The following is a 27,912-nucleotide window of genomic DNA, read 5'->3' as shown; positions in this document are numbered from 1 at the left end:
GAGAAGAGGTCTAGTTCCGGACGCGGCTGCTGCAGCCGCCGCTGCAGCCGCCATCTGTCATCTCAGCTCCGGCACCAGCACCCCGTTGCCCCTACCCCGCTGCCTATCTCCTCGGCGGAGGCTGCTTCCCGGTCCTGCCACTTCTCTGCTCTGTTCTCGTCGCTGACTTCTTCCCCCACATGGATCTGGTCGGAGTGGCATCCCCTGAGCCCGGGCCGGCAGCGGCCTGGGGACCCAGCAAAGTGAGTGGCGGTCGGGACTGACGTACCTGCCACAGTCGCCTGGGCTGGTCCTCTCGGAGGGCCAGGAAAGGGTGGCAGGCGCCGAAGCGGCGCCGCAGGCGATTCGGGAAGTTCTGGGCGGGACCCTGACCACCTCGGAACGGGGGACGGGCGGCGGGGCTGCAGGGCTCGGGGTGGGAGAGGCAGGGAAGGGGCACAGGCTACCAAAGTCCGCCCTGGGCGGTTTGGAGTCTCCGTCTAGTTCTACACCTTGATTTCTGAACCTCCGTGACATATGTTTGGGCAGGACTCGCGTAAAGGCGCTGACGTTTGATGGAAAACAAGCACGAACTTGTTTTTCACCGGCCACATGAATCAGTGCAGTTACGCACAGAAAGCCCGACAGAAAGGTGGCTTAGGAAGCTGTTTCCTGAACTTGGCAAGCGTGGTTATCCTACTTGGGCAGTTTCTTGTTTTTGAAGTAGTAAAAGATAAATCCAGGCGCACCCTCCCTCGGTTCCAGGCTAATTCTCATGTGTTTACATACTGTTAAGACGGTTATGAAATTCTCATTTGCCTGGGTTTTAACGTTTAAGCTTTTACCTGTAATGGCCAACTAAAATGTTTATTTCACATTTGGTTTCTGGTTTCAGGCTGCTTGTTTTCATGATACTTTCATTAGAAGGATGAAAAGATTCTTTTGCCACTTTATGGAGGGTTTACTTGAAAGCAAAAGTGGGTCAATTGGGATTTTGTGTTCCTCAAATTAAGGTTGTGAAGGAATCTAACTTTTTTAACTTCATAATGGTTCTTTTTTGGTTTAGTGGATATATAACAACATATTTAAGGTGTACAGCATAATGGTTCGATATGTGTATATGTTGCAAAATGCTCACCACAATAAGTCTAGTTAACATACAGGATTACAGTTTTTTTTCTTGTGATGAGAACTTTTAAGGTTTACTCTCTTAGCGACTTTAAAATATATAGTACAGGATTATTAACTACAATCACCATGCTGTACATGACGTCTCATGCCTTATTTATTTTGCAGCTGGAAGTTTATACCTTTTGACCACCTTTACCCATTTCATGCACTTTTTTACATGCTAACACAGAACATTTGTTCCATTTAAAGGGTCACTCATGAATCTTATTAGATCTTCAGACTAGGTCTTAACAGAAAGTGGGGGAAATAAGTAGCTTTTAGGTAAAGGAAATTTTTATCAAAGTTCTCATACAACCGTAGAGAGAATCTAAAATATTCCATTGGCAAATGTGGTTACATCTATGTGTTACTTTGCGTATTTTTTCTGTCAAGACTTTGTTTACAAGGCCAAGATCAGTAGACATAAAAGGATGAAATCAGTAGAGAGATACTAATAAATATATACTTTACATGTTAAATTCCTCTAGGTAAGCATCTATAAAGCTTGTAAAAATGTCAGATGAAACAAACGTTGCTTAGAATACCTAACCTCAGAACAAACTTACAAAACTAATTCAGTAATAAAATATTTGATATCAGTCATATTTTCATTTAAGTGTACATCATCAGAACTATAAAATTTCATCTTCATTTTTCAACAAAAAATCATCTTGGGGTTTATTGGTGTTCTGTTGAGAAGACAGCATTTTCATAGGCAAAACAAATAGAAAGATGCTACAAGTATTACTTAATCATTTCCTTATCTAACCTCTTGAAAGACTGAAGTGATTATAGAAGCCTTTGCAGAGGAGGTAGAGGTTTGAGGAAAGTCTTGGAAAATGGAAAGAATATTAAAGGCTGGCAGTTCTCAGAACTTTTCCATTAGGACTTATTTACACTCTTAAAAAACATTGAGGACTCCAAGAATTTTTGTTTATGTTGGTTATATCTATTGATATTTGTCATATCAGAAATTAAAACTGAGATATTGAAAAAAATGTTTATTAAGTGATTATGTTAATATAAATAACATTTTTATATTTAAAAAAAAACTATTTTCCAAAACAAAAAATTAGTGAAGAGTAGTATTGTTTTGTATTTTTGCAAATCTCTTTAATGTCTGACTTAATAGAAGACAGCTGGATTCTCATAGCTCCTTTTTTCTTCAATCTGTTGCAATATGTGTTAGTTGAAGTATATGAAGAAAGTCTATCCTAACAAATATGTAGATTATAGCAGGCATAATTGAAGATGGGTAATAAGAGCACGGTAGACACACTAAGAACAAACTGAGTTAATCTCTAAAAATGCACATTTAAAAAATGTATTGAACTATAGTTGATTTACATTTAAAAAATGTATTGAACTATAGTTGATTTACAATGTTGTGTTTAATTTCTGCTGTACAGCAAAGTGACTTAGTTACACATATACATACATTCTTTTTTATATTATTTTCCTTTATGGTTTATCACAGGATATTGAATATAATTCCCTGTGCTATACAGTAGGACCTTGTTTATCCATCCTATATATAATAGTTTAAAATGCACATTTATATCCTCAAAGGTAGTAAACCTCAAAGGTAGTACTACCTCAAAGATAGTAAACCTTTGAAAATTTTGGAAAACATAAGAATACACATGCACACGTTCTAGTAGCCACCAGCGTGCTGCCATCATATCTGATACAGACTCTGGAAAACTTCACTCCACACTCTTGAGAGAATGAGAATGGAAAAGACAAAAACTATCTTAGAACTATTATGAGAATAATTTTGACCTCTTAGACACCCTGAAAGGGACTTGGGGTCCCCAGTTACAAAATCCCAAACTGCTGTTATGAACAAAGAATTTTAGGGACTATTCCAAGAAGGGAGAATTGACAAACTGTAGGCAAAAGTGAGGAAGTGTGTAGCTCTGTTGGAAAGAGCTGTAACAAATGGATTAGTGGTACTCCTCAAAACTGTCAAGGTCGCCAAAAACAAAGTCTGAGAAACTCACAGCCAAGAGGAGCCTAAGGAGACATGAGAGCTAAATGTTATAAGGTATCCTGGAATAGAAGAGGGACGTTAGGGGAAAACTAAGGAAATCTGAATGAAGTATGGACTTCAGTTAATAATAATGATTTGTTTCATTAATTGTGACAAATGTACAGTATTAATACGGGGAAGCTGGGTATGGGGTATCTGGGGACTCTCGGCACAATCTTTGTGATTTTTCTGTAAATCTAAAAATACTCTAAAATTGAAAGTTAAAAAAAAAAAAAAAAAAGATTAGTGTTGTTGTACAGACCCAGATCACGTTTTGCAGAGATCCTTGTTTTGAGAAGTAAAATTACCCACTTAAATATTTTGCCTAGATTATGTCTTCTACCTGCATGCATGAGCAGAAAAGGGACCTTCCTGTGGGGTTGCGGTTCTGTTGACTTGCTTCAAGTTGAGGACTGAATTTTTTTTATTATGTGCCTCCTTCATGTTTGCCTTTTTTTCCAGTTTACTTGATTCTTTCCCCATAGTTGTGTGCAGTAAAACCTTAAAAAAAAAAAGTGGGACGGGCAGCTGGGGATGCATCTTTAGGAGTAGAAGGAAGGGGGAATGATTTCCCGCTAATCTGCAGCCAGCCAGATGTGGGAGAATGGTAGTTGTGATGACCCCAAGTTGCTGAGTTTAGTGGTGGCAGTTTCCCAGAGGAGAGGAAAACAGGGTGGGTGAGGGGTCTTCAGCGAACCGGAATCAGGGAGCTAGTGATGGGCTTGATAGACGTCATTTAAAGCAGAATAACTAACTGGAAAGGATTGTGTGGAGTTTCCCATCAGATCTTGATGCAGTGGGAAGTTAATGTTGGTGAAGGAAGTAGTGGGAAATGACGTTGGATCGCTAGGATAGAGCAAGATGATGAAGGGCCTTTTACTCTTATCTCCTTAGATTTATTATTATTTAAACATTTGACAGAGCTTCTCTGTTCACAAGGAGTGTTTGACTTGCTGAAGAGTTGCAAGATGACAACACAGGATTCCCCTCCATACACCCCCTGGTGCCCATTCATAGGAGGAGCCCCCAGTGCCTTTTCTAAGCCCCACTCCGGGTGGTGAACCGCTTGTGCCTGCGGAGGACTGTCCCTGCCCGGCAGCTCTCCCTCACAGCCCAGAACATTTTATGGAGGGATTTTGGCTACTGGTTTGAAGAGTTTGGATTTGATTTCAAAGTACAGCAGTTGGCACACTTTCGGAAGTCTTTACTTATTTATCCCACCCAAGGAAATTGTCTCAGTGTGAGGTTGCCCAGCTGAGCCGGTCAGCAGAGGTGCAGGGAAGTACGGCTCTGGAGTCTGAGGCTCCGAGGAGCAAGGTCAGTAGGAGTGGGCAGTCAGGGTGTCTTGGTGCCCTCTTGGTCTCTGCATGTTTCCCTTTCTGATTCAGTCTATCTTGGGGGTAGGTAAATCTCTGCCACGAAATAACACAGTTACTGCCTCTCATTTTTGCTTCTCCGAGAGATTTTCCGCTGATGTTTTAACACCTTAGAATTGATTGACTGCTGGCAAGAGACTAGAAGCATCAGAAGTGAGTGGGCAGGGACTTCCCTGGCGGTCCAGTGGTTAAGACTCTGAGCTTCCACTGCAGGGGGCATGGGTTCCATCCCAGGTCGGGGAACTAAGATCCCGCATGCCAAGTGGCACGGCCAAAAACAAAACAGAAGAAATGGGTGGGCAAAGTGGGTGACTGCAAGGTGGAGAGGAGGACTTTAAAATAGGATGGGTGTAGAAAGGCACCAGACCTCTACCGCCTAGGCACAGCCTGGCAGTTCCATGAAATACCTCCAGGTTTCCTTTTGGCACATCTTGTTCAGTAAATACTTGAATGCCTCTATGTCTGAAGCTCTACACTGGACTCTGAGAATGAGAAGACCTTGCCCTTCAAGGGGCTCTGCTGTGTTGTGGCTGATGTATTTAACTATCTAACACTGATACGGGAAGATAAAGGAAAGGATCTAATTTTGTCTGATAAAACTGAGATAACCCTGTGGAAGAGCTGACACTTAATTGGGCGAAATAGAGAAGGAAGAGAAACCTTTGAGAGAGAAGGGGATGTGTGAGGGGTGAAAGGCGTGGAAGGGTAAAAGTATGCCATATTTAGCATTTAATTAGTGTTGCCAGAGTCTAGGATAGGTGAGAGTCAAGACTGGAAGGATAAATTAGGTCAAGCTGTGAAGGGCATTCCTTACTGAGAAATTTGGATTTTAGACTGCAGGCAGTTACAGCAGTTTGCTTCTCCCATCCCAAGACAAGGTGCTTAGGGAAGCAGTATAGCAAAACACTGAGAGTGCATCCTCTTAAGCCCTACTGCCTTGGTTCAAATCTCAGCACTTCCATCAACAGTGTTATCTTGGGTTAAAAAACTTTTCTGTGTCTCAGTTTCTGAATCTATAAAATGGGGATGATATTGCAACTACTCCACTGTGTGACTTAATCTGTGTAAGTTAGGTGTATTTAGCCAATACAGAGAATATCCCCGTGGTGCCTGTTATGCTACTTTTAGTCATTGCAAAATGTGATTGACAGTTCTGAGCTAGAGAATACAGTTATTTGCCTTTTGGAACCTGGACTTTGATCAGACCAAGCATTTCTAGGCTAAGAGGCAGCATTTTATCTTCTACCCAGAAGATGCAGAAGCAAGTCAGCAGAGTCATGTGGCCAAAAGATTAGCTATATTCTCCAGATTACAGAGAGCTTCAAGATTACAGACCTCAAAATCCTCACCCGGAGAGTGCTCAGTTGCTGACAAGATCTGAGTCAGGGAAAGTCATACCACGCCTTGAGGAAACCTCCCTGTTGTTTCCAGGCCTGGCCTTATGCAAGGCCAGAACAGTTCTGCAATAGGCTAGTATAGGTGGGGGCTGGCGGCTGGGGGCATCTCACCAGTCTCAGGGTGAGACTAGGTAAAACTTGATTCTGATTCACTTAGGCATAAATATAATGATCATTTATCACCCTTACGTGCTTCACCCTAACAGTTTGAACCAAATGAATCCCTAAACCTCAACGTTATGGAACTTGAGCAAGGGTAAGTTGCCCAGTTATCCCGGGGAGTCACCCCAGCAGGTCCTTAGACCAGCTAGAGGGCCTGTACTGGCTAAACTTGATTAAACAATTTTGTGACCAAAACACTTACCATCATATGCTATATTCTAAATTAGACTCTCAGTAATAGTTAAGGAATGAGTTTGGATTTTATCCTAAAGGCAGTGGGAAACATTAAAACAATAAAGAGCTTTAAGTAAGGGACTGAACCAATCAGATCTGCATTTTAGAAAAACCATTACGCTGTGGTGTGGAGAATGGAAGCAAGCAGAAAGGTGAGTTAGGAGGCTCTTATAGTAGCCCAGTGATGGGAGGATGATACCTTGGAAAGGGGATAAAGAGCTGGGCAGGTTCAAGAGATACTTAGACATCTTATTCAGTACTAATGGTCTTAATCACTAGACTATCAAATGGAATCATTTGCTGCTGCTAAGTAAAGCCTGCCCCCCTCGAAAATCAGGAATTGTGAAGTAAACCTACGGTTTGTACGTGTTTCAAGAGGGCTGAGATGGTGATGCCACTGAGGAGGGCTGAGTGGCTGGCCGGTCTAGAAGAGTCTCAGAGTATTACTTTGCTCTGGTAGTATTGTTTCAAGAATCTACTTCTCAGCTTCCAAAGTTCAGAAATACAGGATTCATTGTTTGTTATTGCTGTTTTTATTTTGGCATATTCCAAGGTGTCTTGAAAGGGGCTGCCACACACTTTTTACATGTAGAAGACTTACTGCTTAAATTAGAAGGAAGTGTAACTTCTAAGTGGGCTTTGAATTGTGGTAGTTGGTATAGCCTGTTCCTGTAAGAGAATCTACCCAGAAGCCAAATTATAAGCAGAAGGTTGCTTGGTGAGCATGGAATCAGAACAAGGGGCATTACCTGAACTCATCGGCTAGTAGGTGATGCTGGAGTAGCCTGTGCTTCCCCTCACCTATAAGGACGTACCCTCCAAGCAGGCTAGAGAGTGCTTTTGGCTGTCGTAGTTTAGGTTTATCTTTGATTAGATTTGAGCTGGGATATAGTTTTACTTTTAAGATGATTTCTGCAAAAAGGTAAGCATTCCTTTTGAGTTGATTTAGCTAGTCTAATTCTCGAAAGATAACCTTATTTCCAAGTTTGGAAAGTACTTTAAGTTCATTATTATGAATTGAATTGCCCTTTTTTTTTTGTAGTGTCCATGGGCTACCCCTCAAAATACAATATCTTGTTCTTTGTCTGATGTAATGAGTGAACAGTTGGCTAAAGAATTGCAGCTGGAAGAAGAAGCTGCCGCTTTTCCTGAAGTTGCGTAAGTAAAATTCATACAGACTCTATTTTATCTAGCAGCTTGTTATAACAGTCTTAGGATTTGATTAGTGATTGTCATGACAAATGATTCAGAAATACATTTAGAAAAGCAGTGCAGTAGAAAGAGCACTGTATTGGGAGTTCACTGATACATGGGTTTTGGTCCTAATTTTGTGACTAGTTTTCAGTATTATCTTGGGCAAACCACTCTGTTCCTCTGGGTTTTAGTCATTGCAACAGTTGAACTCTATTATCAAATAGATCAAAAAATAATGAAGTAGGGTACAGTTTTGATTAAATGTTTGTAGTTTATCTTTTCACATATATGTTATCTCTCCTTTGATCAGAACACAGAAGGAATGAATTTTGGGTCTGTTTGGTTTCTATTATAGGCCCTTCAGCTTTCTCTTGAAGCTCTCCTAGTCCTAGTTGGTGCTTTCACAGGTGCCTGCTATTGGTCAGAGGGCAGCTGGGCAGGAGAGGGTGAAGGGTTTGGTAAAGTTCTTTTCCATTGTTTCTTCAATACAGTTAACGCTGAAAAGGCACATCTCACCCATAACTGGTAGCGTCTCTTTACACAGCACATTATATTAGTCTATATTGCCTTCTTTTGAATAGCGTTGCTGAAGGACCATTTATTACTGGAGAAAACATTGACACTTCCAGCGACCTAATGCTGGCTCAGATGCTACAGATGGAATTTGACAGAGAATATGATGCACAGCTTAGGCGTGAAGAAAAAAAATTCAATGGAGATAGCAAAGGTACTAAGACCTTACTGTGTCAACTCCATTGGGTGGTAGAAAATGCTTGTAATGTGCCCCTAAATAAATCTCCAACTATTTTTGCCTTTTAAGTTTCCATTTCTTTTGAAAATTATCGAAAAGTACATCCTTATGAAGACAGTGATAGCTCTGAAGATGAGGTTGACTGGCAGGATACTCGTGATGATCCCTACAGACCAGGTATCAGTGCTTTTATTTTCTGGGGGCATAGAATGGGGATATAGCAAGACTAAGTATTTTACATTTGTCTTTGAATCTCATTTGGTAATTTACTATTAGATTCAAATATCTTTTTCAGATAATAGTGAATGCAGCAATTTAGTCTTTGCTATTTTTACATACTTGGCTTGTCTTAATCGCCTTTAGCAAAACCAGTTCCTACTCCCAAAAAGGGTTTTATTGGAAAAGGAAAAGACATCACCACCAAACATGATGAAGTAGTATGTGGGAGAAAGAATACAGCCAGAATGGAAAATGTAAGTTACCAGAAGTATTACTCTGAATCAAAAGTTTTATTAGAATAAGTTAAAAACATAGCATTCTAAATACAATATCTTTAAATTTCTAAAAATATCCTTCGTCCTTTCTAAAGATATTTTAGATGACAGTATAGCAACACCGTGGAAACTGAGCCACTAATGAGAATATAATGTACCTCAGAATAAAATCCTACATCAATATTAAGAAAACTAGTTTGATTTACATTGATTCTAAAATTAAGAAATGTTTCTTCTGAAAGTAACATTTATTTTTCAGCATCTTATTTTCCATAAAATACCCGAGAAATAGATAACAGTGGTGATTGGGGGATAAGAATGGGAGATAAAAATACTTTCTACTGTATACCCTGTTATAATTTTTGAATTTTTTATCTTGTGCCTGAATTACCCCTGCAAAATCAGAAACAAAATGTAATTTTTAAAAAATAGGAGAAAAAGAAAAATGGCATTTTTTTCCTCCTTCATAAATATCGTGGTTAATATAAAACATTTAGACTTTAGAACACAAATACTTGTTAAGTAAACATTCTAGAAATAATCCAGATCTGACTCTAGAACAACCCTGTCCAGTAGAACCTTCTGTGATAATAGAAATGTTCTGTGTCAGTGCTGTCTAATATGGTAGCCATATTCGACAATTGAGCACTTGAAATTTGGGTGGTACAACTGAGGAAATGAATTTTTAATTTTATTTTAATCAATTTAAATTAAAATATCCACATGTAGCTAGTGGCTTACATATTGGACATAATTGTCATGGTGTGGGCATAGCTTGTGACTTTAACCCACTCTTCAAAAATAATTGACTATGAAAATTTTTTTTTTTTTGGTAAGATTTGGTATGATTTCAAAATATAATGTATCCTTTGTCCGATGTAAAAGCATAAGGTATTTTAGCATATGTTCAAAGCATATGCTAAAATACCTTAGTTTTTAGATGTGTTTGGATGTTTTCTATGCATATAATAAACCCTCCCTTCCTTTGGGATACAGTTTCTTAAAAAGCCTTGTTTCCCTTTCTGTTGGACTTACCAGTGAGTTATTTTGCTTTTTCCTCTGTATACCTGTGGGTTCTGCTTTCATGGCATTATCGTCTATTGAGTAGAAAACCCAGTCCATGTAAAACTGATTTTCTCATTGTTTTTTGTTTTCACTGTCCCCATTTTAAAGTACTCAGATGCTAATTTTTCTTCTTCTTTTTGGCAGTTTGCACCTGGGTTTCAGGTAGGAGATGGAATTGGAATGGATTTAAAACTATCAAACCATGTTTTCAATGCTTTAAAACAACATGCCTACTCAGAAGAACGTCGAAGTGCCCGCCTCCATGAGAAAAAGGAGCATTCTACTGCAGTAAGTATTCTTAATGTTTTTGTTTCTGTTTTTTTAGTGGAAAGATTCATATTAGAAAACTTCATATTTGGGGAAAAAACAAGATAAAACTTCATGTTTGATATTGTTTTCATGAGATTGACTTTTCAAATCAAAGATGTAAATAAAACCCAAGTAGCTTTGCCATTTGACTTTTCAGATTTCTTGTAGTGGTTATTAATCACTTATTCAAAACTAACATTTCAGTGGTCATAATTAATTTAGACTGTATAGTTTACATTGCGTATGAAAAGTTGTTTCCTGTCATGACGTATTTATAATAACTTAATAGTCTATAATGTTTTACCTTAACAAAGATAGTGCATAATATCTTGAGAATAATTTTTAAACCTTTAGAAAAACAAACTAATGGTAAGTACATTAGGAGAGCTATTTAAACTTTGGAGATAAAATTTTGACTAAGCTAGAGTCTGATTTTTAATGGTTCTTTTAGATACTCACTTTCAAAGACATTAGAGTTACAGAAATGAATTGTATCTTGACAGCACTCTTTTAAGAGCCTGTTGTATATACACCTAGGTAAATTAATAATAAAGGGGGCTTCCCTGGTGGCGCAGTGGTTGAGAATCTGCCTGCCAATGCAGGGGACACAGGTTCGAGCCCTGGTCTGGGAGGATCCCACATGCCGCGGAGCAGCTGGGCCTGTGAGCCACAACTACTGAGCCTGCGCGTCTGGAGCCTGTGCTCCGCAACAGGAGAGGCCGTGATAGTGAGAGGCCTGCGCACCGCGATGAAGAGTGGCCCCCGCTTGCCGCGGCTGGAGGAAGCCCTCGCACAGAAACGAAGACCCAACACAGCCAAAAATAAATATAAAAAATAAATAATAAATAAATTTTAAAAAAATAATGATAAAGGTTAAAAAAAAGTGTATATTTTGAATGTTAGATATTAGAAATGGCTCAGAAAATGTTTTGTGATTATCAGTTATTTTCACTTACAGTGCTTTATCTTTTGCAGGAAAAAGCAGTTGATCCTAAGACACGTTTACTTATGTATAAAATGGTCAACTGTGGAATATTGGAGACAATCACTGGCTGTATTAGTACAGGAAAGGAATCTGTTGTCTTTCATGCATACGGAGGGAGGTAAATGAGCAAAATACAATACCATCATATCAACAAAAGCTTAGCCCCTTCTCCCTGATATTAATGGATTTATACAAAATCAAAGTTCATTCTGCATGGCAGACAGTAATTTTTAAAGTGTTAATGTAGGAAGTCTCAGTAATATAGGGATGTATAAAGAAAAACACAACCAGGGGAGTTCCCTGGTGGTCTAGTGGTTAGGATTCAGCTCTTTCACTGCTGTGGCCCAGGTTCAATCCCTGGTCGGGGAACTGAGATCCTGCAAGCTGTGCGGTGCAGCCAAAAAAAAAATAAAACCACAATCATCCCAATTCTGCCATCCAGAGATAACCATTAATAATTTTGTGTAGACTCCTCCAGTCTTTTTTCTATGAATATATTATTTTTCACATTATTGTAATTATACCATAACATACAGGCAGCTGTAAGTGGCATAGCAAAATCTGAACCTGAGTTTGACTCAAAACCCACATCTTTCCACTGTGGGACCCTTTGGTACCAGGTTGGGAGGGCCATACTTAGATCAGTTACCAATTCCTACCCTTTTAATAATGCTTTCATTATTTAAAGAAATGTCTTTGAAGATCTTACACCATTTTAGAGCTTACCCACTTTACTTTTGTTATGAGGACTTAGTTGAGTAAAGGATGATATGAGGAAGAGAAAAAATTTTAAATGTGGATCCTGTTGAGAGAACGTGCTTAAGCCAGGAATATGAAGTCATCTGGTTACTTAGCTTTGAAGTCTTACTAGTTCAGCAGGGCTTACTAGCTCAGCTATTCCTTTACCTGAACATTATTTATAAACAAAATGTTAAAATAGATTACAGATTATTCTAGTTTTTTTAGGTTTAGAAGGTATTTATTGTATACTTAAGGGGATTCAAACAATTATTGGTCAAGTCCTTGCCTTTGGTTTTCTTAATTATTCAACTAGTCTCCCTTTCTAAATGAGACATATACATATAATCATGTATTGAATTATACTAAGTTCCGAAATGAAAGGGATAAAATGAATTTTAGGATAAAATGGCACAACATTTTTCAAGCAACGTGCTCTGGAGCAATTTACTAAATGTCATTTAAAAACTGATCCTTACCTCATAGGATTTTGTTGGGGGTAAATGAAATCATGTTTTATAATACCTGGTATATATTCATTTTAGTAAACATTTATTTTTTTCTGGCTTTAAGCTCTGTTGCCCTCTTTCCAAATTTCAATTGAGGGTTCCCTGAGACCAGGCAAATGTAACTTAATTGCACAGATTATTTTAAAATGAAAGATTACTCATGGTAGAAATTAAACTGTATAGAAAGGATTAAAATGAAGGTAGCCTTCATCTTACCAGCTGTCGCCCCACAGGTTTTTCCTCTAAGGGTAACCACTATTAATAGTTTTTAGTCTAGCCTTCCAGAAATTTTTATGCATGTATTTCTTATTTTGTTTGTACAAAAGAGATTATATTCTGCATTCAGCATCTTCATTTTTCAGTTAATATATCTTATATCCTTTTATATTACTGGTTTATATCATATCAGTTTTATAGTAGAACATTCCACTTTGTGAATATATAGAAATATCTTTGTACATATACTTTGGTATGCTTTTGCAAATAAATCCTTAAGCTACATTCCTAACATTTGAAATTTCTGGGGCAAAGACTATATGCATTTTTTTCCCCTTTCTGTTAAACAGTGGAAGGTCTTATTGAATGGAGAGTACCAGATTTTGCTCACTGTTTGGGCCTCTGAGCAGGCTATTGTAGCAAGCAATGTTTCTTGATTTATTTATTAAAAATTAAAGAAAACTTTTTTTATTGTATGTCACACCAAAGACCAGAAATCTCGAATTTGTGTTTACATTTTAATGGTAGGGCAGATGCAATTTTCTCTACGAGCTTGTCAAATCCTCAGGTTGCGAACATTCTGAATGTCAGTAGGTATTGCCAAATTGCCTGATGCGAAAGTTAACCAGTTTATGCTACCACCAGCCGTGTGAGCCTGTTTCCCTCATCCTCATCAGTGCCTAGTCTTATCAAACAATACTTTTTTTGTCAGTGTGAAAGATGAAAAGTACCTTTTTAATATTTTGGTGTGCATTTATTTAATTATGGTTAAGGTTTTTTTTTTTTTGAGTGTATTGGCCACTTAAGTTTCTTTTTCTTGTCAATTGCCTTGTTTAGCCTTTGTACATTTTCTGTTTTACTTAATGATACTTCGATATAATGAATGAGCTCCCTTTCCCTCTGGTGGAATTGGTATTGTGATCTGTACTTTGGCATTTGTAAATTAGCAAAGCTAGAGAGCATTCGGTTTTCAACAACTGAAAGTAAATATTTTTTAAAGTGTATGTTAGTTTTCTCTGCTACTTAACAAATTACCACAGATTTAGCAAGTTAAAACAACACCTGTTTATTATCTCATGGTTCCTGTTGATCAAAAGTTCGGGCAGGCACGGCTTAGCTGGGTTCTCTGCTCAGGCTCTCCCAGGGCTGCAATCTGCGTGTCAGCTGGGCTGCATTCCTTTTTGGACATGGGTTCCTCTTCCCTTGGCACAGTTCAGTGCCCTGCAGCTGTAGGACAGAGGTCTCCACTTTCTGGTTGGCTGTCAGCCAGGGGCTGCGCTCAGCTCCTAGAGGCCCCGGTCGTGTAGCCCTTTCATATAGCAGGTTACTTCTTCAAAACCAGCGGGAGACTCTCTCCCTTCAGTTTACTGAGACTGAGTATTAGACAGTGGAATGTAATCCTGGGCACGACTATACCATCACCTTTGCCATATAATATAAGCTATTCAAGGGAGTGGCTATCCCTCCCACACTCAGAGGGAGGGGCTTATACAGGGTTGTGTACCAGGGGCTGGGATCTTGGGGGCCATTTTAGGTTCTGCCTGCCACAAAGCTCTTCTGGGTTCTGTCACTCTCAGGTTGGCCAAGTAATCAACAGTTATTTGAATAGTAACATGTTCTAGATTTTTCAGGGAATAAGTGTATAACATGTTTTCTACTGTCAAAGAGCTTATGGTATAGCCAAGAGGAGAACATTACAGTAAGAACCGTTATGGTCCGTTCAAGATAATTACATAATAGAGTACTTAGTTAGACAAGTGAGACCTCGGGATAGGAATAGAGAACAGAAGAAGATCATTGCCGGTCACATTCAAGGAAGAGGTCATGATGAAGTTGGATCTCAACCTGGATTTTAAAAATAGGTTAAAAAAAAAAAAAAGACAACCCTCCCCACCCCCCAGTACTGAGTGCAAAACGCTAGTTGCAGAATATGTACAGTATACCATCTATTTAAATTTTTAGTTATACAGAATGTAACATACATGGTTTTTTAAAAATGTATGTTTGTGGAAACTTACGTATGTGTGTGTATATTTTTAAAAAGACTAGAAGGCTACTATTCATGATTGTGATTGCCTCTAAAGAGTTGGAATGGGGACTGAAACTACCAGGGGTGGTAAATAAGCAAAGGGAACTTCAGCTTTATCTGTAAAGTTTAATTTAAAAAAAAAAAAAAAAGAAAAGTGGGGTGGGGGAGGGGTGCTGAAAATGGGAGGATTGAAATCTAGGCGATGAGATTTGTCAGTGAGGAAATTAGAAGGTGTATATGTAGAGGTAATAAGATGTAAAATTGTGTAAGCAAACCAGAAATTGATAAGGAGGACCTTAAAAGCTAGGCAGAGTGATGTGTAATTTAGTGAGAAACACAGAAGTTTTTTTAGTAAGAGAATGGTGAGATGAATCTTACAAATTAGATTTTATCCTAGAGACCTTCCAAGTAAGGGATCTTCTAAGTGGTATTTTTCATAGGGCCTCATCTACCTATGGTTAAATTATTTCAGTGACAGGAGACTTACCATCTCAAAATCCAAAGACGTCTATAACATCTTTAAATTATTGGGAATTTCTTCCTCGTAAAGGATCTCTAGCCTGTCTCCCTGAAAATTGGTTCATTCATTCACCAAGTATTTGTGCAGCTACCGTGTTCCAGGCTCTTCTAGGTGCTGGGGCTACAGCAATGAATGGTACAAGGAAGGTCCCTGCTCTCATAGAATGTGCTTCCTCCCCACCCCTCCTTTCAACCCCCTTCCAGGACTGTCAGATATGTACTACACAAATACATAAAATAGGGTGATGTCATAGTGACTGGTTGACTGCTTTTTATCAGTAGGACAGGGGAACCTCTGATGAAGGTTTCGAAGGTGAGGTGTGTTTTGAAGGTGAGAGTGCACAGTCTGTGCTGTTGGATTGGATGTGGTGTGTGAGAGGATAGAGTCTTGGCTAGAGCAGCTGGGTTGTGCCCTTTACTGAGGTGAGAGACTGGGGATAGGCAGGTTTAGGGTACAGTTATCAGGAATTCTGTTTTGGACATGATAAGTTTGAGATGCCTTCTCGACATCCAACTGAAGTCAAGTAGGGTTGAGATAAATGGGCCTGAATTTCTGGAGAAAGTCAGGACTAAGGATAGAAATGTAGCAGTTATCTGTATTTAGATGATATCTAAAGCCATGGCGCTAAGTCACACTTCTTAGGAAGAGAGGGCGTTACTTAGAACCAGTTAGAGTATGTACTGTAGCCTTCTGAGGCTACCTGGAGGAGGAGGAGTCTGCTGGGAAAATATGGTACCAGAAGGAGGGGATTGGGAGTTTGAGTCAGAGTCTGTGCTCTAGATATAGTTCCTTTCTTTTCCAGATTAACATCCCTTCAGAGGTTCAAAGGTAAATCTTGTCTCTCCTTCCACCTTCCCCCTTTTGTTCGCACTGCCACCACCATGATTCAGACCCTCTCAGTGGCTCGCTGTTGTGGGACTGTTGAATTAGCATCCTAAGCATCCTCTAGACTCTTCTTCTCCCTTCCATCGAGTTTTGCCTCTGAACCATCCCAGGCAGACCATAGCCTATTTTAAAGTGTATAGGTCTTCATTGTTCCTCAAGTTTAATTCCATAGTCATTAAATGAAGATTATATTATGGGTTGTTGAAAACTGTTGAGAATTTATTTGAAAGTGTGTTTTATTAAAAAAGCTAAAACCTAGGATTTTCTTAAGACCTCAAACTTGAAGGCTTAAAAAACAACAACAACCCAAGGCTTGACATTCTCAGAGAAGGCAGATCCACTTTCATGTCATAAAATCTTTATTTTGAAATTGTTTTGTTACCTGGCGACTTGAACTGACTTAATGTTTGTTTCTTCCACTTAGCATGGAGGATGAAAAGGAAGATAGTAAAGTTATACCTACAGAATGTGCCATCAAGGTATTTAAAACAACCCTTAATGAGTTTAAGAATCGTGACAAATATATTAAAGATGATTTCAGGTTTAAAGATCGCTTCAGTAAACTAAATCCACGTAAGATCATCCGCATGTGGGCAGAAAAAGAAATGCACAATCTCACAAGGTAAAGAAAATCATTGTGCTAGAAGTCATCTTGGGTGATCACCTGTTTGTATTAGGCCTACCAGCCAGGCAAAAAACCCACACTTTCTTTTAAATTAATTTATAGAGAGCATGAAAGGCCTTAAAATTCTAGTGCTTAAGGAGAGTTTCTGTAAGAAAACATTTCCATGTATATAACCTGAATTCATACTTGTAGGATGAAAAATCCATTTTGTTTTTCTTTCTCAGTAAAGTTTGAGGGAAATTAAGTCATTTTCAACTGAAGATATTTTGTCATATATCTAAACGCTATCTTTTCCAGTTTCCAGTTAGGCATATTATAAATAATGATTTCCTTTTTTGTTTCAGAAAATGTTTATTCCATCTAATGTTTGTTCATTTGGTGAGGGCAGGGTTTTACCAGTCAAATTGCATTTTGCTTTAATTTATTAGATATGTTTCTCAATTCTCTATGCAGAATTTATCAAGGAATTTGTTTTGTCAACCAAGAAATTAATAATCTTTCTTACATACAAACCTGCCCACATCTGAACCATGAAAGCTTTTAATTTTAGTTTGCTTTGCCTAAAGATGTTTGCTTTCAAAATTAATTATCTATATTTATTAGCTGCACAAGTCTTCTACTTAGTAGGACTTCTAATTAGAATAATTTCCTAAGAGGTCTTGCTGCCCTCCAATATCTTTTCTGGATTACTAAGGTCTCATCACTGCCTTTCTTAAGATTTTTCAGCGGCTCCCATAGTCTTTGATGTAAAGTTCAAAGTCATCTTGCGATGTGGAGCCTGCCTGTCTCTGTAGCCTAAACCCACATTGCCCTTCCTCCTCCTCACGATCCAGCTGCGTTGATTTATACACAAGCCCCGCGTGGCCTGTGCTCCTGGACTCCTCTGTGCATCTCCGCAGCACCTCCCCACAGCTTGAACCTGGCTACTTCCTATTTGCCTGCTTCTTCCCTGATGCCTCCTACCCCCACCTCTGCCAGTGCATGTAGCACATTGCACTGTAATCATCTCCTCACTTGTCTGTTGTTTTCACCAGGCTGCAGGCTCCGTGAGGGCAGAGGCTGTCCTTACTGCCTTTGCCTTCCAGCATTCCCCAGATTACAACATAGTGCCCCCTCATTGCAGGACCTCGTTAGATATTTGTTGAATAAATGAAATTTCCTCTCCTTCTGATCTTTACATTCTGAATCATTTCTTTCTGTATAGAATGCAGAGAGCTGGCATTCCTTGTCCAACAGTTGTGCTACTAAAGAAACACATTCTGGTTATGTCTTTTATTGGCCATGATCAAGTTCCAGCCCCTAAACTGAAAGAAGTAAAGCTCAGCAGTGAAGAAATGAAAGAAGCCTACTATCAAACTCTTCATGTAAGTTGTGCCTTTCAGACCATTCGCACACCAACTTTAAAAAATATTTCCTCTAAACTAAAAAAGAAATTCCTAAAATAGTACTATTTTAAGGTGGTATAACGAGGACAAACTGAAGTTTGTGAAGGAATGTTAATATTAAAGGGTTGTCTTTATATCAACATGCGTATGTCTTGAGTTGTTTTAGGAAAATCATAGTGGAGAAAGTGAAGGCTCAGTTGTTAGCATTAATGACATAGAAGCCAGAAGCTATTATTGACAAACTTCATTAAATAAAACTTGATGTTACTATGTTTAGCAGATATAGTGCCTCATTAGTTTGTATTCCTTCTTGAAACAGTGAAGGAAATACCTTTCCTGTTGGGAAATTAGAGGGAAGCAGATTTGGTCAATAAAAGTAAGTGATGATGAAAAGAAGATAGTAAGGAGTGGTTTCTCCATCCGTGCTGGCGTTAGAGTTGGGAGGCACTTGTCAGGAGTCTTGAGGAAGCTATTTATGCTTTGGGACAGCAACCAGATTCAATCTGGGGTCCTTCAAGCTTAAGAAAATGCTCCTCATATTGTTGTTATTCCTCTGTATTATCTTTTTTTTTTTGTCTTAATTGAATAGTGGAGAAACATGGTTTTTTGTTGTTTAATAAATTATTTATTTTTGGCTGCGTTGAGTCTTTGTTGCTGCGCACAGGCTTTATCTAGTTGCGGCCAACGGGGGCTACTCTTCGTTGCGGTGTGCAGGCTTCTCATTGCGGTGGCTTCTTTTGTTGTGGAGCATGGGCTCTAGGCGCATGGGCTTCAGTAGTTGTGGCATGTGGGCTCAGTAGTTGTGGCTCGTGGGCTGTAGAGCGCAGGCTTAGTAGTTGTGGCGCACAGGCTTAGTTGCTCCACAGCATGTGGGATCTTCCTGGACCAGGGCTTGAACCCATGTCCCCTGCACTGGCAGGAGGATGCTTAACCGCTGCGCCACCAGGGAAGTCCAAAACATATGTTTTTAACACAGTGTCTGCATGGAACTCTTATGTCATGTGGCAGTTGATGTGAATATGAACGTATTATCCAAATTAATTTTTTAAGATACAGTTAGAGAGATAATCCAACTTCCTCTGCCTTCAGTCGGAAAACATTCAAAGAAAATTAAGCGTACTTTTCTGGTTTCTTTTGGCTGTGGGGTGGCTGGGGAAGAGATGAAGTAGTGATGTGCCCTCCGTATTGGATTCTATTAAAGCTGGGAAACATCGTTAATGCCGAGTTCTACCGTGAGGCTAGGGGTCACCATCAATCATGAATATATAATGTCGCTTAATTAAGAAGAATACTTCTTTCCCACTCTGTCTGGCAGGGAGTACTTTTTACCTTGGAGTTGTATACACTCCATAGAGCTCTCAGTGGGATGTTTGCCCTTTTATGAAGGCTAAGCCTAGGTCCCCTGGTTAGTGACCACAGCTGTCTTACGTATGTGGGAATCCAGGACTACCCTTTGGTCTCCTGTTCTCATTGCTGTCACATGGATAGGGAAGTAGAGTGTCACGCACTCTTCCCTTCCATTGTCTCACTGTGCTCTCACCCTCCTTCAGGGTAGAAAAAAACCCCCCAAAAACCAGTCCTAGACTGTACAAAGAAGAAATAAGTTCTTTACCCTAGTTTTGCTCTTTATGGAAAATATTGGGTGACCTAGACATTTTAGTTGTGTAGGTAAATTAGAATTGTTCCTTCATTTTCTAAATGTCTGCCTTGCCTCCTTACAGTTGATGCAGCAGTTATATAATGAATGTAAGCTCGTACATGCCGACCTCAGTGAGTACAACATGCTGTGGCATGCTGGGAAGGTGAGGAGCATTTTGTTAATGTTCAGGTTAAGTGACTTGATGTAAATTACTGAAGGTACAGAAATCACTGTGTGCTCTATATTTAAATAGGTCTGGTTGATCGACGTCAGTCAGTCTGTAGAACCAACCCATCCTCATGGCCTGGAGTTCTTGTTCCGTGACTGTAGGAATGTCTCACAGGTAGGCATGTAAACTAACTGTCTTTTTTATGGGCTATAACATATTCGAACATTTTTCTCACTCCTAAGACAAGTAAGATGACTGTATTCTTAGAAGTTAAAGGAAGGGTTTACTTTAATTACTGGTTGCTTTCAAGGTAAAGAGACAAAGATTGATTTGTCAGATTTCATTTTTTGCAAGAATTTGATTGCATGCCTCACATTTGGGCCCCTGAATTAAATTTCCAAGAGAGTAAGTTTTTATTTTGGTTCTAAATATTTAAGCAGTCAAGTAGACATTTAATACATGCACAGTGCTTTAAGGGAAGCTGGCCTGAAGCAAGCATGCATGCTTACTGCCATTGTTATTGTACTTAAAAGAATAGTTTTCCTAGTGGTATAGTCTGACCACTCTTTCTCTGAGGCAGAGTGAACAGACGAGGGAAGGTAAAACTCAGTAATCACAGAGTTGGGAAGCATTTGTTTGCTATTTCTAAAGGAAGTGAATTGTCAGCAACAGATTCAGATAGAGATGCTCTTTCTAAATATGACAGAACAACTTTATTTTGGAAATACTTTCTGAGCTTACTGGAAAATTTTAATTCATGGGATTTAGTGATTATTTTGAGTCTACTCATTCGAAGCAATGCCAAGCAGTTTTATATATACCACTCACACATAGCTATAGAAGGTGCAATATGACAAACTTACTAAATCTAGAAAACAGCCCGGATGTGTGAGAGAACAGTAAGCAAGTAGAACCTGAGTGTAGTTATACTTGAATTGGAAACACCTGTAGCTTAAAAATTATGGAAGGAATTCACTGGTGTTTTACAAGTACACTATTCCCTGTTTTTTTTTTTGTTTCTAGGAGAACCTTGCTAATAAGTCTACTGACTTTCTTATACTTCTTTACTAGTTTTTCCAGAAAGGAGGCGTAAAGGAAGCCCTTAGTGAACGAGAACTCTTCAATGCCGTTTCAGGCTTAAACATCTCAGCAGATAATGAAGCTGATTTCTTAGCTGAGGTAAGTGTTATAAGGCTGTTTTTCACCTTGCTGATAGTGGGGACCTGGATAGAGGAGATAATGAAACCCAGAGCTAAGTTTATCCTCTCATCCCCTCAAAAACAAAATTAATTAGAGATTTTTCCTTTCTTGAGATATTGTTTTTGATCCTTCTTTTCCAGGCTTAAACCCTAGGATAAACATAACAGCAAAACACTTCTTCAAGGAGTTCATAGTTTGGTTGAGATGGGCAAATAACACATTTCCAGTATATGCCTTTTTCCCTGACCGGTGAACACTCCGGGTGACACAAAAAGCAGTAACACTTGGTCCCTGCCTGCCTTTAACTGAATACAGAGATTCAGCAGTGGCCATCCTTGGAAATACCCAGTCATTACAATATGGATCTACAGAACAATACAAAAAAAAAAAAAAAATCCTCCAGGGAAGGTCTCTTAAAATTGAACAAAAACTGAAAAGTGAAACAGCAGCTAATTATTCCCAGCAACCTGCCAAAGCAGAGAATGATTATGGAGTCTGTTCCAGAAATCCCCATATTGACTTGAATTTGGCCAAGCTGTGCTGGAGTCTAAGGCCAGAAGCGAAGTAACAGGAAGATGGTAAATCCAGCCTTTAGTTCAGTACAGTTGCTCTGTACAGTTACTGGCTGTTACTGCTGTTGAATCAACTTTGGAATTTCCTTTTTCTTGTTCCCTGAAAGCTGTATAGGTTATATAGTAAAACATATCTGATGCCAATTGCTAGCTTGATAAAGACACTGAACATCAACCCTGGTAATGTAATCAAGTAAAAACATACATGTATGTGACCCACTGTAATATGTGTCACACACTGTAATTCTAATTCAAGGCCAGTGTCGTTAGGAATGACCTAGTTTTAAGAGAGTAAAAATACTGGTTCAATCTCAAGCATGATTGCTATGAAGTAGGATTTTGACAAATGGATTTAATATATTAATTTTATAGATAGAAGCTTTGGAGAAAATGAATGAAGATCATGTTCAGAAGAATGGAAGGAAAGCTGCTTCATTTTTGAAAGAAGATGGAGGTCCACCAGTCCTATACGATGAATAGCACTAGTATCCACTGCTTTCAGTGTTAACACAGTGGTGATTGTCAGCTGCCAATGGCAAATGAAGTTATGGGTGACTTGAAATACCAAAACATGAGGAGTGTACAATGGTGCTTCTGTGCTTTTTTTCCCTTGTAACCCATATGCCAGGTATGTGGAATTTTTAGCTCGGCATTGAGAGACTAAAATGTCAACTACCTCTCATGATATGAATAGGATAATATAATTCTTAACAGCTACAGGTAATCTAGCTGAAATCAACCTGATTTTAAGGATTTGTGGCATAAAATGTTTTGATGAGAATTTTTAACATTTCCGAATATGGGAGGAAGGGACAGATGTGTTTACAAGGGAGGCTTTTATTACAACTTACTTGCTTTTTTCACCTCCCTGTTTTGTGTTGTGTCTTTCCTCAAATATTTTATTTGCCTAAAATTAGCCCTTCTCAATTCTTTTTCCAGACTGTGACCATGATTCTAAAGGAAAATTTCTTCTCTTTAGTAGCTGATATAAATGGAAATTTGGTTTCAGAATGGCTGACAGAAATAGACATAAGCAAAGTACTTTTTTTTTGGTACATCTTGAATTATGAACTGAATTCTTCTTTTCCACACTCATGTGCAAGGAAAGGCATCATCGGTTTCTGAAAGAGATAAATATATAAGTACTTTTCAACTATCCAAATTTTTTAAATTTAACTTTCAGCTTTTCTACATTTAGGTGAAATGGTTAGGATGTAACTCACGGTGCAGCCGCTCTGCATTTATAATGAAAATGTAAATTATCTAGAAGGACAGAACGGAATCTTTAACCATGTTTGACATATTGTAATGAAGTCAGTGAAACAGAGTTCAGTTTACGTTTCACTCAAACTATATACTTACTAATTGATTTTGAGAGAAATATAGCAAGCTAATTAGAAACATTATATCATCAAATGATGAAAAGTATGTATAAAACAAGTTGGGTACCAAATTAACCAACTAATTTGAACTATCTGGCCTCACTTCTAATAATGTTTAGTACTGGCTGGACTCCACTTCTTAATGCAGCCAAAGTACATTGGCTTTGTTAGGACTGAAGCTCATTCACAGCAACAGAATCATTCCTCCTATTGTTGGAATCAGATTGGAATCACTAAAGACCTAAACTTTCTGTCTGGTAATAGAAAGTAAAAATCTGAACATTATTTACACTTGAAAGCTTCTCCATTAAAATTATTTTAAAATGCCAAATATATTCTTTCTAGAAAAATATTTTTGTTTCTGTTGTATAACTTTTAATTGCATTTCAGAGAAGTGTGATTTGGGCTACTCATTACATTTCTGAAATGTTTACCACTATGAGAGAAATATTTAGATGACTGGTGATTATTGGCTTTACAGAAGTTGCAAAGAACTAATTTTAAAAACAATTAACCATTAAATTTTGTTTTGTTTTCTGACATACTCTGACAATAGCAGCAAACTGTTGCTGTGTGGCATTCTTGGAGTGTGCTGTGAACATGCTTTTTAAGAAATTAAAAATGAAGAGATCATTTTAGAATTGGTTTTTTGTGTGGATTCTTCCTGTTCCTTGGAAGTATTAACTTATGTCCTGGCACCAAGTTACCCCTTCTGTTTAAGTTAAACAGTGCTATTTTCAGCAGTTTTTTTCCCTCTCAATTTCCCATCTTTAGATTTCACTTTTAAATGACCTACTTCACATTACAAATAGGTTTTTCCTCTCATATAGATCAGAGAGTAAATTTTTCACACAGTGGAAAAAGAAAGTGGAAAATATTGATTTGCTAAATAGTCAAATACAGATGGGGAAAAAAATGGAATTAAGCATATTTTGCTTCACTTTAATGGAAGTGGATATATGAATATCTATAAGATAAATTATCAAAATAAGGAGGATTATGTGTAGAGAATTTTTATTTCAACAAGATAATTTTTTGCCAGTTTCTTTTTTATTAAAAAAAAAAATCAGGGGCTTCCCTGGTGGCGCAGTGGTTGAGAATCTGCCTGCCAATACAGGGACACGGGTTCGAGCCCTGGTCTGGGAAGATCCCACGTGCTGCGGAGCAACTGGGCCCGTGAGCCACGATTACTGAGCCTGCGCGTCTGGAGCCTGTGCTCCGCAACAAGAGAGGCCGCGATAGTGAGAGGCCTGCGCACCGCAATGAAGAGTGGCCCCGGCTTGCCGCAACTAGAGAAAGCCCTCACACAGAAACGAAGACCCAACACAGCCATAAATAAATAAATAAATAAAAATTTGACTAGAGAAAAGTTTGAGCAGGCTCAGGACTGTGGTTAATGATCATGGAAGTGTAGTTGTTGTTGCCATTTAAAAAACAGCCACATACTTTATAAAAAAAAAATCAGCTTTTCTGCTTACAAAAGTAAGACGTCCATGCTCATTTATTTATTTGTTTATTTTTTATTTTATTTATTTATTTATTGGCTGTGTTGGGTCTTCGTTGCTGCACGTGGGCTTTCTCTAGTTGTGGTGAGCGGGGGCTACTCTGTTGTGGTGCGCAGGCTTCTCATTGGGGTGGCTTCACTTGTTGCGGAGCACGGGCTCTAGGCGCATGGGCTTCAGTAGTTGTGGCTCGCGGGCTCTAGAACGCAGGCTCAGTAGTTGTGGCACACGGGCTTAGTTGCTCCACGGCATGTGGGATCTTCCCAGACCAGGGATCGAACCCGTGACCCCTGCATTGGCAGGCAGATTCTTATCCACTGTGCCACCAGGGAAACCCGTGCATGCTCATTTAAATTTAAATATTATAGAAATTCAGAAGTGCTAAAGTAAAGGTCCCTTGCATTCCAAAAACCATTGCATGTAGTGGGGCATACAGCCCTGCCAATTTTTTTCCCTCAGCAAATGTTATATTCTCTTTAAAAAAAAAAATCTTTGAACAGAAAGTAAGATGAAACGAGGTAGCTGATGGTGAAGTGATGATCATGGTAAACCCCTAAGGAAGATGAAGGAGATGGAGGCCCCGAGATATGGTAGAGGCAGTACGTTTTCTGTTGTTGCTCATTTAGGCCCTGGGCATCAGAAGAGATTGTTGTCTGCACCTTTTGAAAACTTCTGAGCAGTTTCCAACACTTTAGAAATTGCTAGGGAAAAGCTCATCTGATTGTATTTTCAAACCTCAATACTTCTATTTTTGAAGATATATATTTTAAGCATGATTATAAGTTCTCAAAGTTTGTTTATTTTTAAATTTATTTATTTATTTTTGGCTGCGTTGGGTCTTCGTTGCTGCACATGGGCTTTCTCTAGTTGGGGCGAGCGGGGGCTACTCTTCGTTGATGTGCACGGGCTTCTCATTGCTGTGGCTTCTCTTGTTGTGGAGCATGGGCTCTAGGTGTGCAGGCTTCAATAGTTGTGGCACGTGGGCTCAGTAGTTGTGGCTCACAGGTTCAGTAGTTGTGGCACACGGGCTTAGTTGCTCTGCGGCATGTGCGATCTTCCCCTACCAGGGCTCAAACCCGCATCCCCTGCATTGGCAGGCGGATTCTTAACCACTGCGCCACCAGGGAAGTCCCTGAGTTCTCAGAGTTTATAGTTGGAGGTATATCAGTTTTTTCAAAGCCTCTTGTTTTTATTCTTTGATTTCATATTTGTTTCCCAATTCATAAATATAAAACGGTTACATTTGGGAGCAGCCTTACTTTTGCTGTCCTAAACTTTCCAGCTTTTCCCCAAACATAGATAGCTTTTGAGGAGTTAAGACCAAATGTAGTAGAAAGATAAGAACAAAGCAGATGGAGGGGGAAGGTGGGGTATTCATTTCAGAATAAATGAGTGAGCTACAACTTATAGCACTAAACTGTTTTTCTCTCTTTAATGCCTTCTGGCAGGGAAAGAACACATGATCAAATAGAATGCTTGATGCAAAACCATAAGAACAGTATCTGGGTAAAGTGCCAAATGATGAGCCAAAATTTATGAAAAATGTGGGAAATAGCAAAAAGGGTTTGAAAAGTTAAATCTTAAGAAGAAACACATGAGTCCATTGCTTGAAGTTTTAATATGTTATTATTAAGTAACAAAAACAGAACTACTCATTTCCTATTTCATCTTTTTGAAGTTGAGTTATATTCGGAAAAGGATAAAACAAATATTGGACAGAGTAATTGAAGCCTTTTCCCGCAAATGTTTTCTCCCCTAAATCCATATGAAGCCTTAACCCCTATTATGACAACTGTATTTAGAAATGGAGCCTTTAAGAAGGTATAAATGTTAAGTGAAGTCATAGGGGCCCTAATCCAACAGGACTGGTGTCCTTATTTATAAAAGAGGAAGCGACACCAGAGATCTCCCTTCACGCAAACACAGAGGAAAGGCCATGTGAGGACACAGGGAGAAGGCAGCTGTCTGCACCCCAAAGAGAGGCCTCACCAGACATCAGCCCTGCACTTTGATCTTGGACTTCTATCCTCCAGAACTGTGAGAAAATTAATTTCTGTTTTTTAAGCCACGCAGTCTGTAGTATTTTGTTACGGTAGCCCAAGCAGACTAATACAAAACCCAAGGTAGATATAGTGTTTTTGGAGGGTGGAATTTGGAGAGGGCATCCTACTCCTTCAGCTAATTTAAGAATTTGGCTACGGTGAAAAATATCGAAGATATTTGGGAAAATTTTTAAAGGGAGAAGATGGTATATGGTAAGACACTATATTGCACATACAGAATTATTAAAATTATGTTGTTACCATTTGAGCTTGCATGAATTTCTAAAAAACTATTAAGCAGGGTTATTAAAATAGGGAAATACAACAGGTAGGATTTTGGACTTTAGCTGTCTCCGCTACCCCCACCCCCCGTGAGCTAGAAGAATATAGACAACATGATGGTAACTTTAGATTAGTTGCAGAGCAACTCCAGACCCTTTGTGTCTTCAGTCAGACCTTCACGTGACAGCAGCCCAGGCCAGCATCATAACTGCAACTCAGGTGGGTCCCTGAGTCAGAGCTACCCAGGGAAGCATGCCCAAATTCTGATTCACAGAAACTGTTAAAAAATAAATGTTTGTGGGAACTTCCCTGGTGGTCCAGTGGCTACGACTGCACTCCCAATGCAGGGGGCCCGGGTTCGATCCCTGGCCAGGGAACTAGATCCCACATGCCACAGCTAAGACCCAGCACAGCCAAAATAAATAAATATTTTTAAAAATAATAATAAATGTTTGTGGTCTTAAGCCATTAAGTTTTGTGGGTAATTTGTATTGGAGCAATAAATAACTAATACAGTGGATAAGAGGTTCATTCAAAGTTCAAGAAGGACCAATAGATTTTAATGTAACAGAGTACAAAAAATTCATTGATACAGTTTTGGATTCCACATTGCAACCAGCCTTTAAGAAATTATTACTTGTTGAGTATTGGTGTATTAAAGAATATCTACAATGATCTGGAAAGACCATTTATTTACTCCTTTTTCCAACTACCTATCTGTAGGAGGCCCGATTATCCTCATATACTTCAACTAAAACAAAATACCTCAACAGATTGAATACAGAAGTAGATATAAGAATTCAACTGTCTTCTATTAAGTCAGACATTAAAGAGATTTGGAAAAATATAAAAATGCCATTTTTCTTACTGAAGTTTTGGAAAATACAGTTATTTTTTACTTGCAAATATTCTTTATATTGACATGTGTTCTTTTTTTTTTTTAAATTTATTTTTGGGTGTGTTGGGTCTTCGTTTCTCTGCGAGGGCTTTCTCTAGTTGCGGCGAGCGGGGGCCACTCTTCATCGCGGTGCGTGGGCCTCTCACTGTCACGGCCTCTCTTGTTGCAGAG

The 27,912-nt window shown here is 38.9% G+C and overlaps 1 protein-coding gene across 1 annotated transcript; it reads left to right on the top strand.

Annotated features, from left to right (window-relative positions):
• RIOK3 (RIO kinase 3) lies at positions 1–23,658 on the top strand. Its single transcript, XM_007197626.2, has 13 exons — positions 1–242; positions 7,393–7,508; positions 8,126–8,271; positions 8,365–8,472; positions 8,659–8,768; positions 9,999–10,142; positions 11,139–11,266; positions 16,470–16,667; positions 17,875–18,034; positions 19,777–19,857; positions 19,948–20,037; positions 20,935–21,042; positions 22,008–23,658. Exons 1-13 carry the CDS (start codon positions 180–182, stop codon positions 22,113–22,115), a joined length of 1,560 nt encoding a protein of 519 aa, XP_007197688.2. The 5' UTR covers positions 1–179; the 3' UTR covers positions 22,116–23,658.
• Positions 23,659–27,912: the final 4,254 nt, after the last annotated feature.

This window comes from Balaenoptera acutorostrata, chromosome 13, assembly GCF_949987535.1.
Source record: "Balaenoptera acutorostrata chromosome 13, mBalAcu1.1, whole genome shotgun sequence".
In the NCBI taxonomy this organism is placed as follows: Eukaryota; Metazoa; Chordata; class Mammalia; order Artiodactyla; family Balaenopteridae; genus Balaenoptera; species Balaenoptera acutorostrata.
The sequence above is the reverse complement of the archived record's forward strand: the minus strand, read 5'-3'. Positions and strand labels throughout refer to the sequence as shown.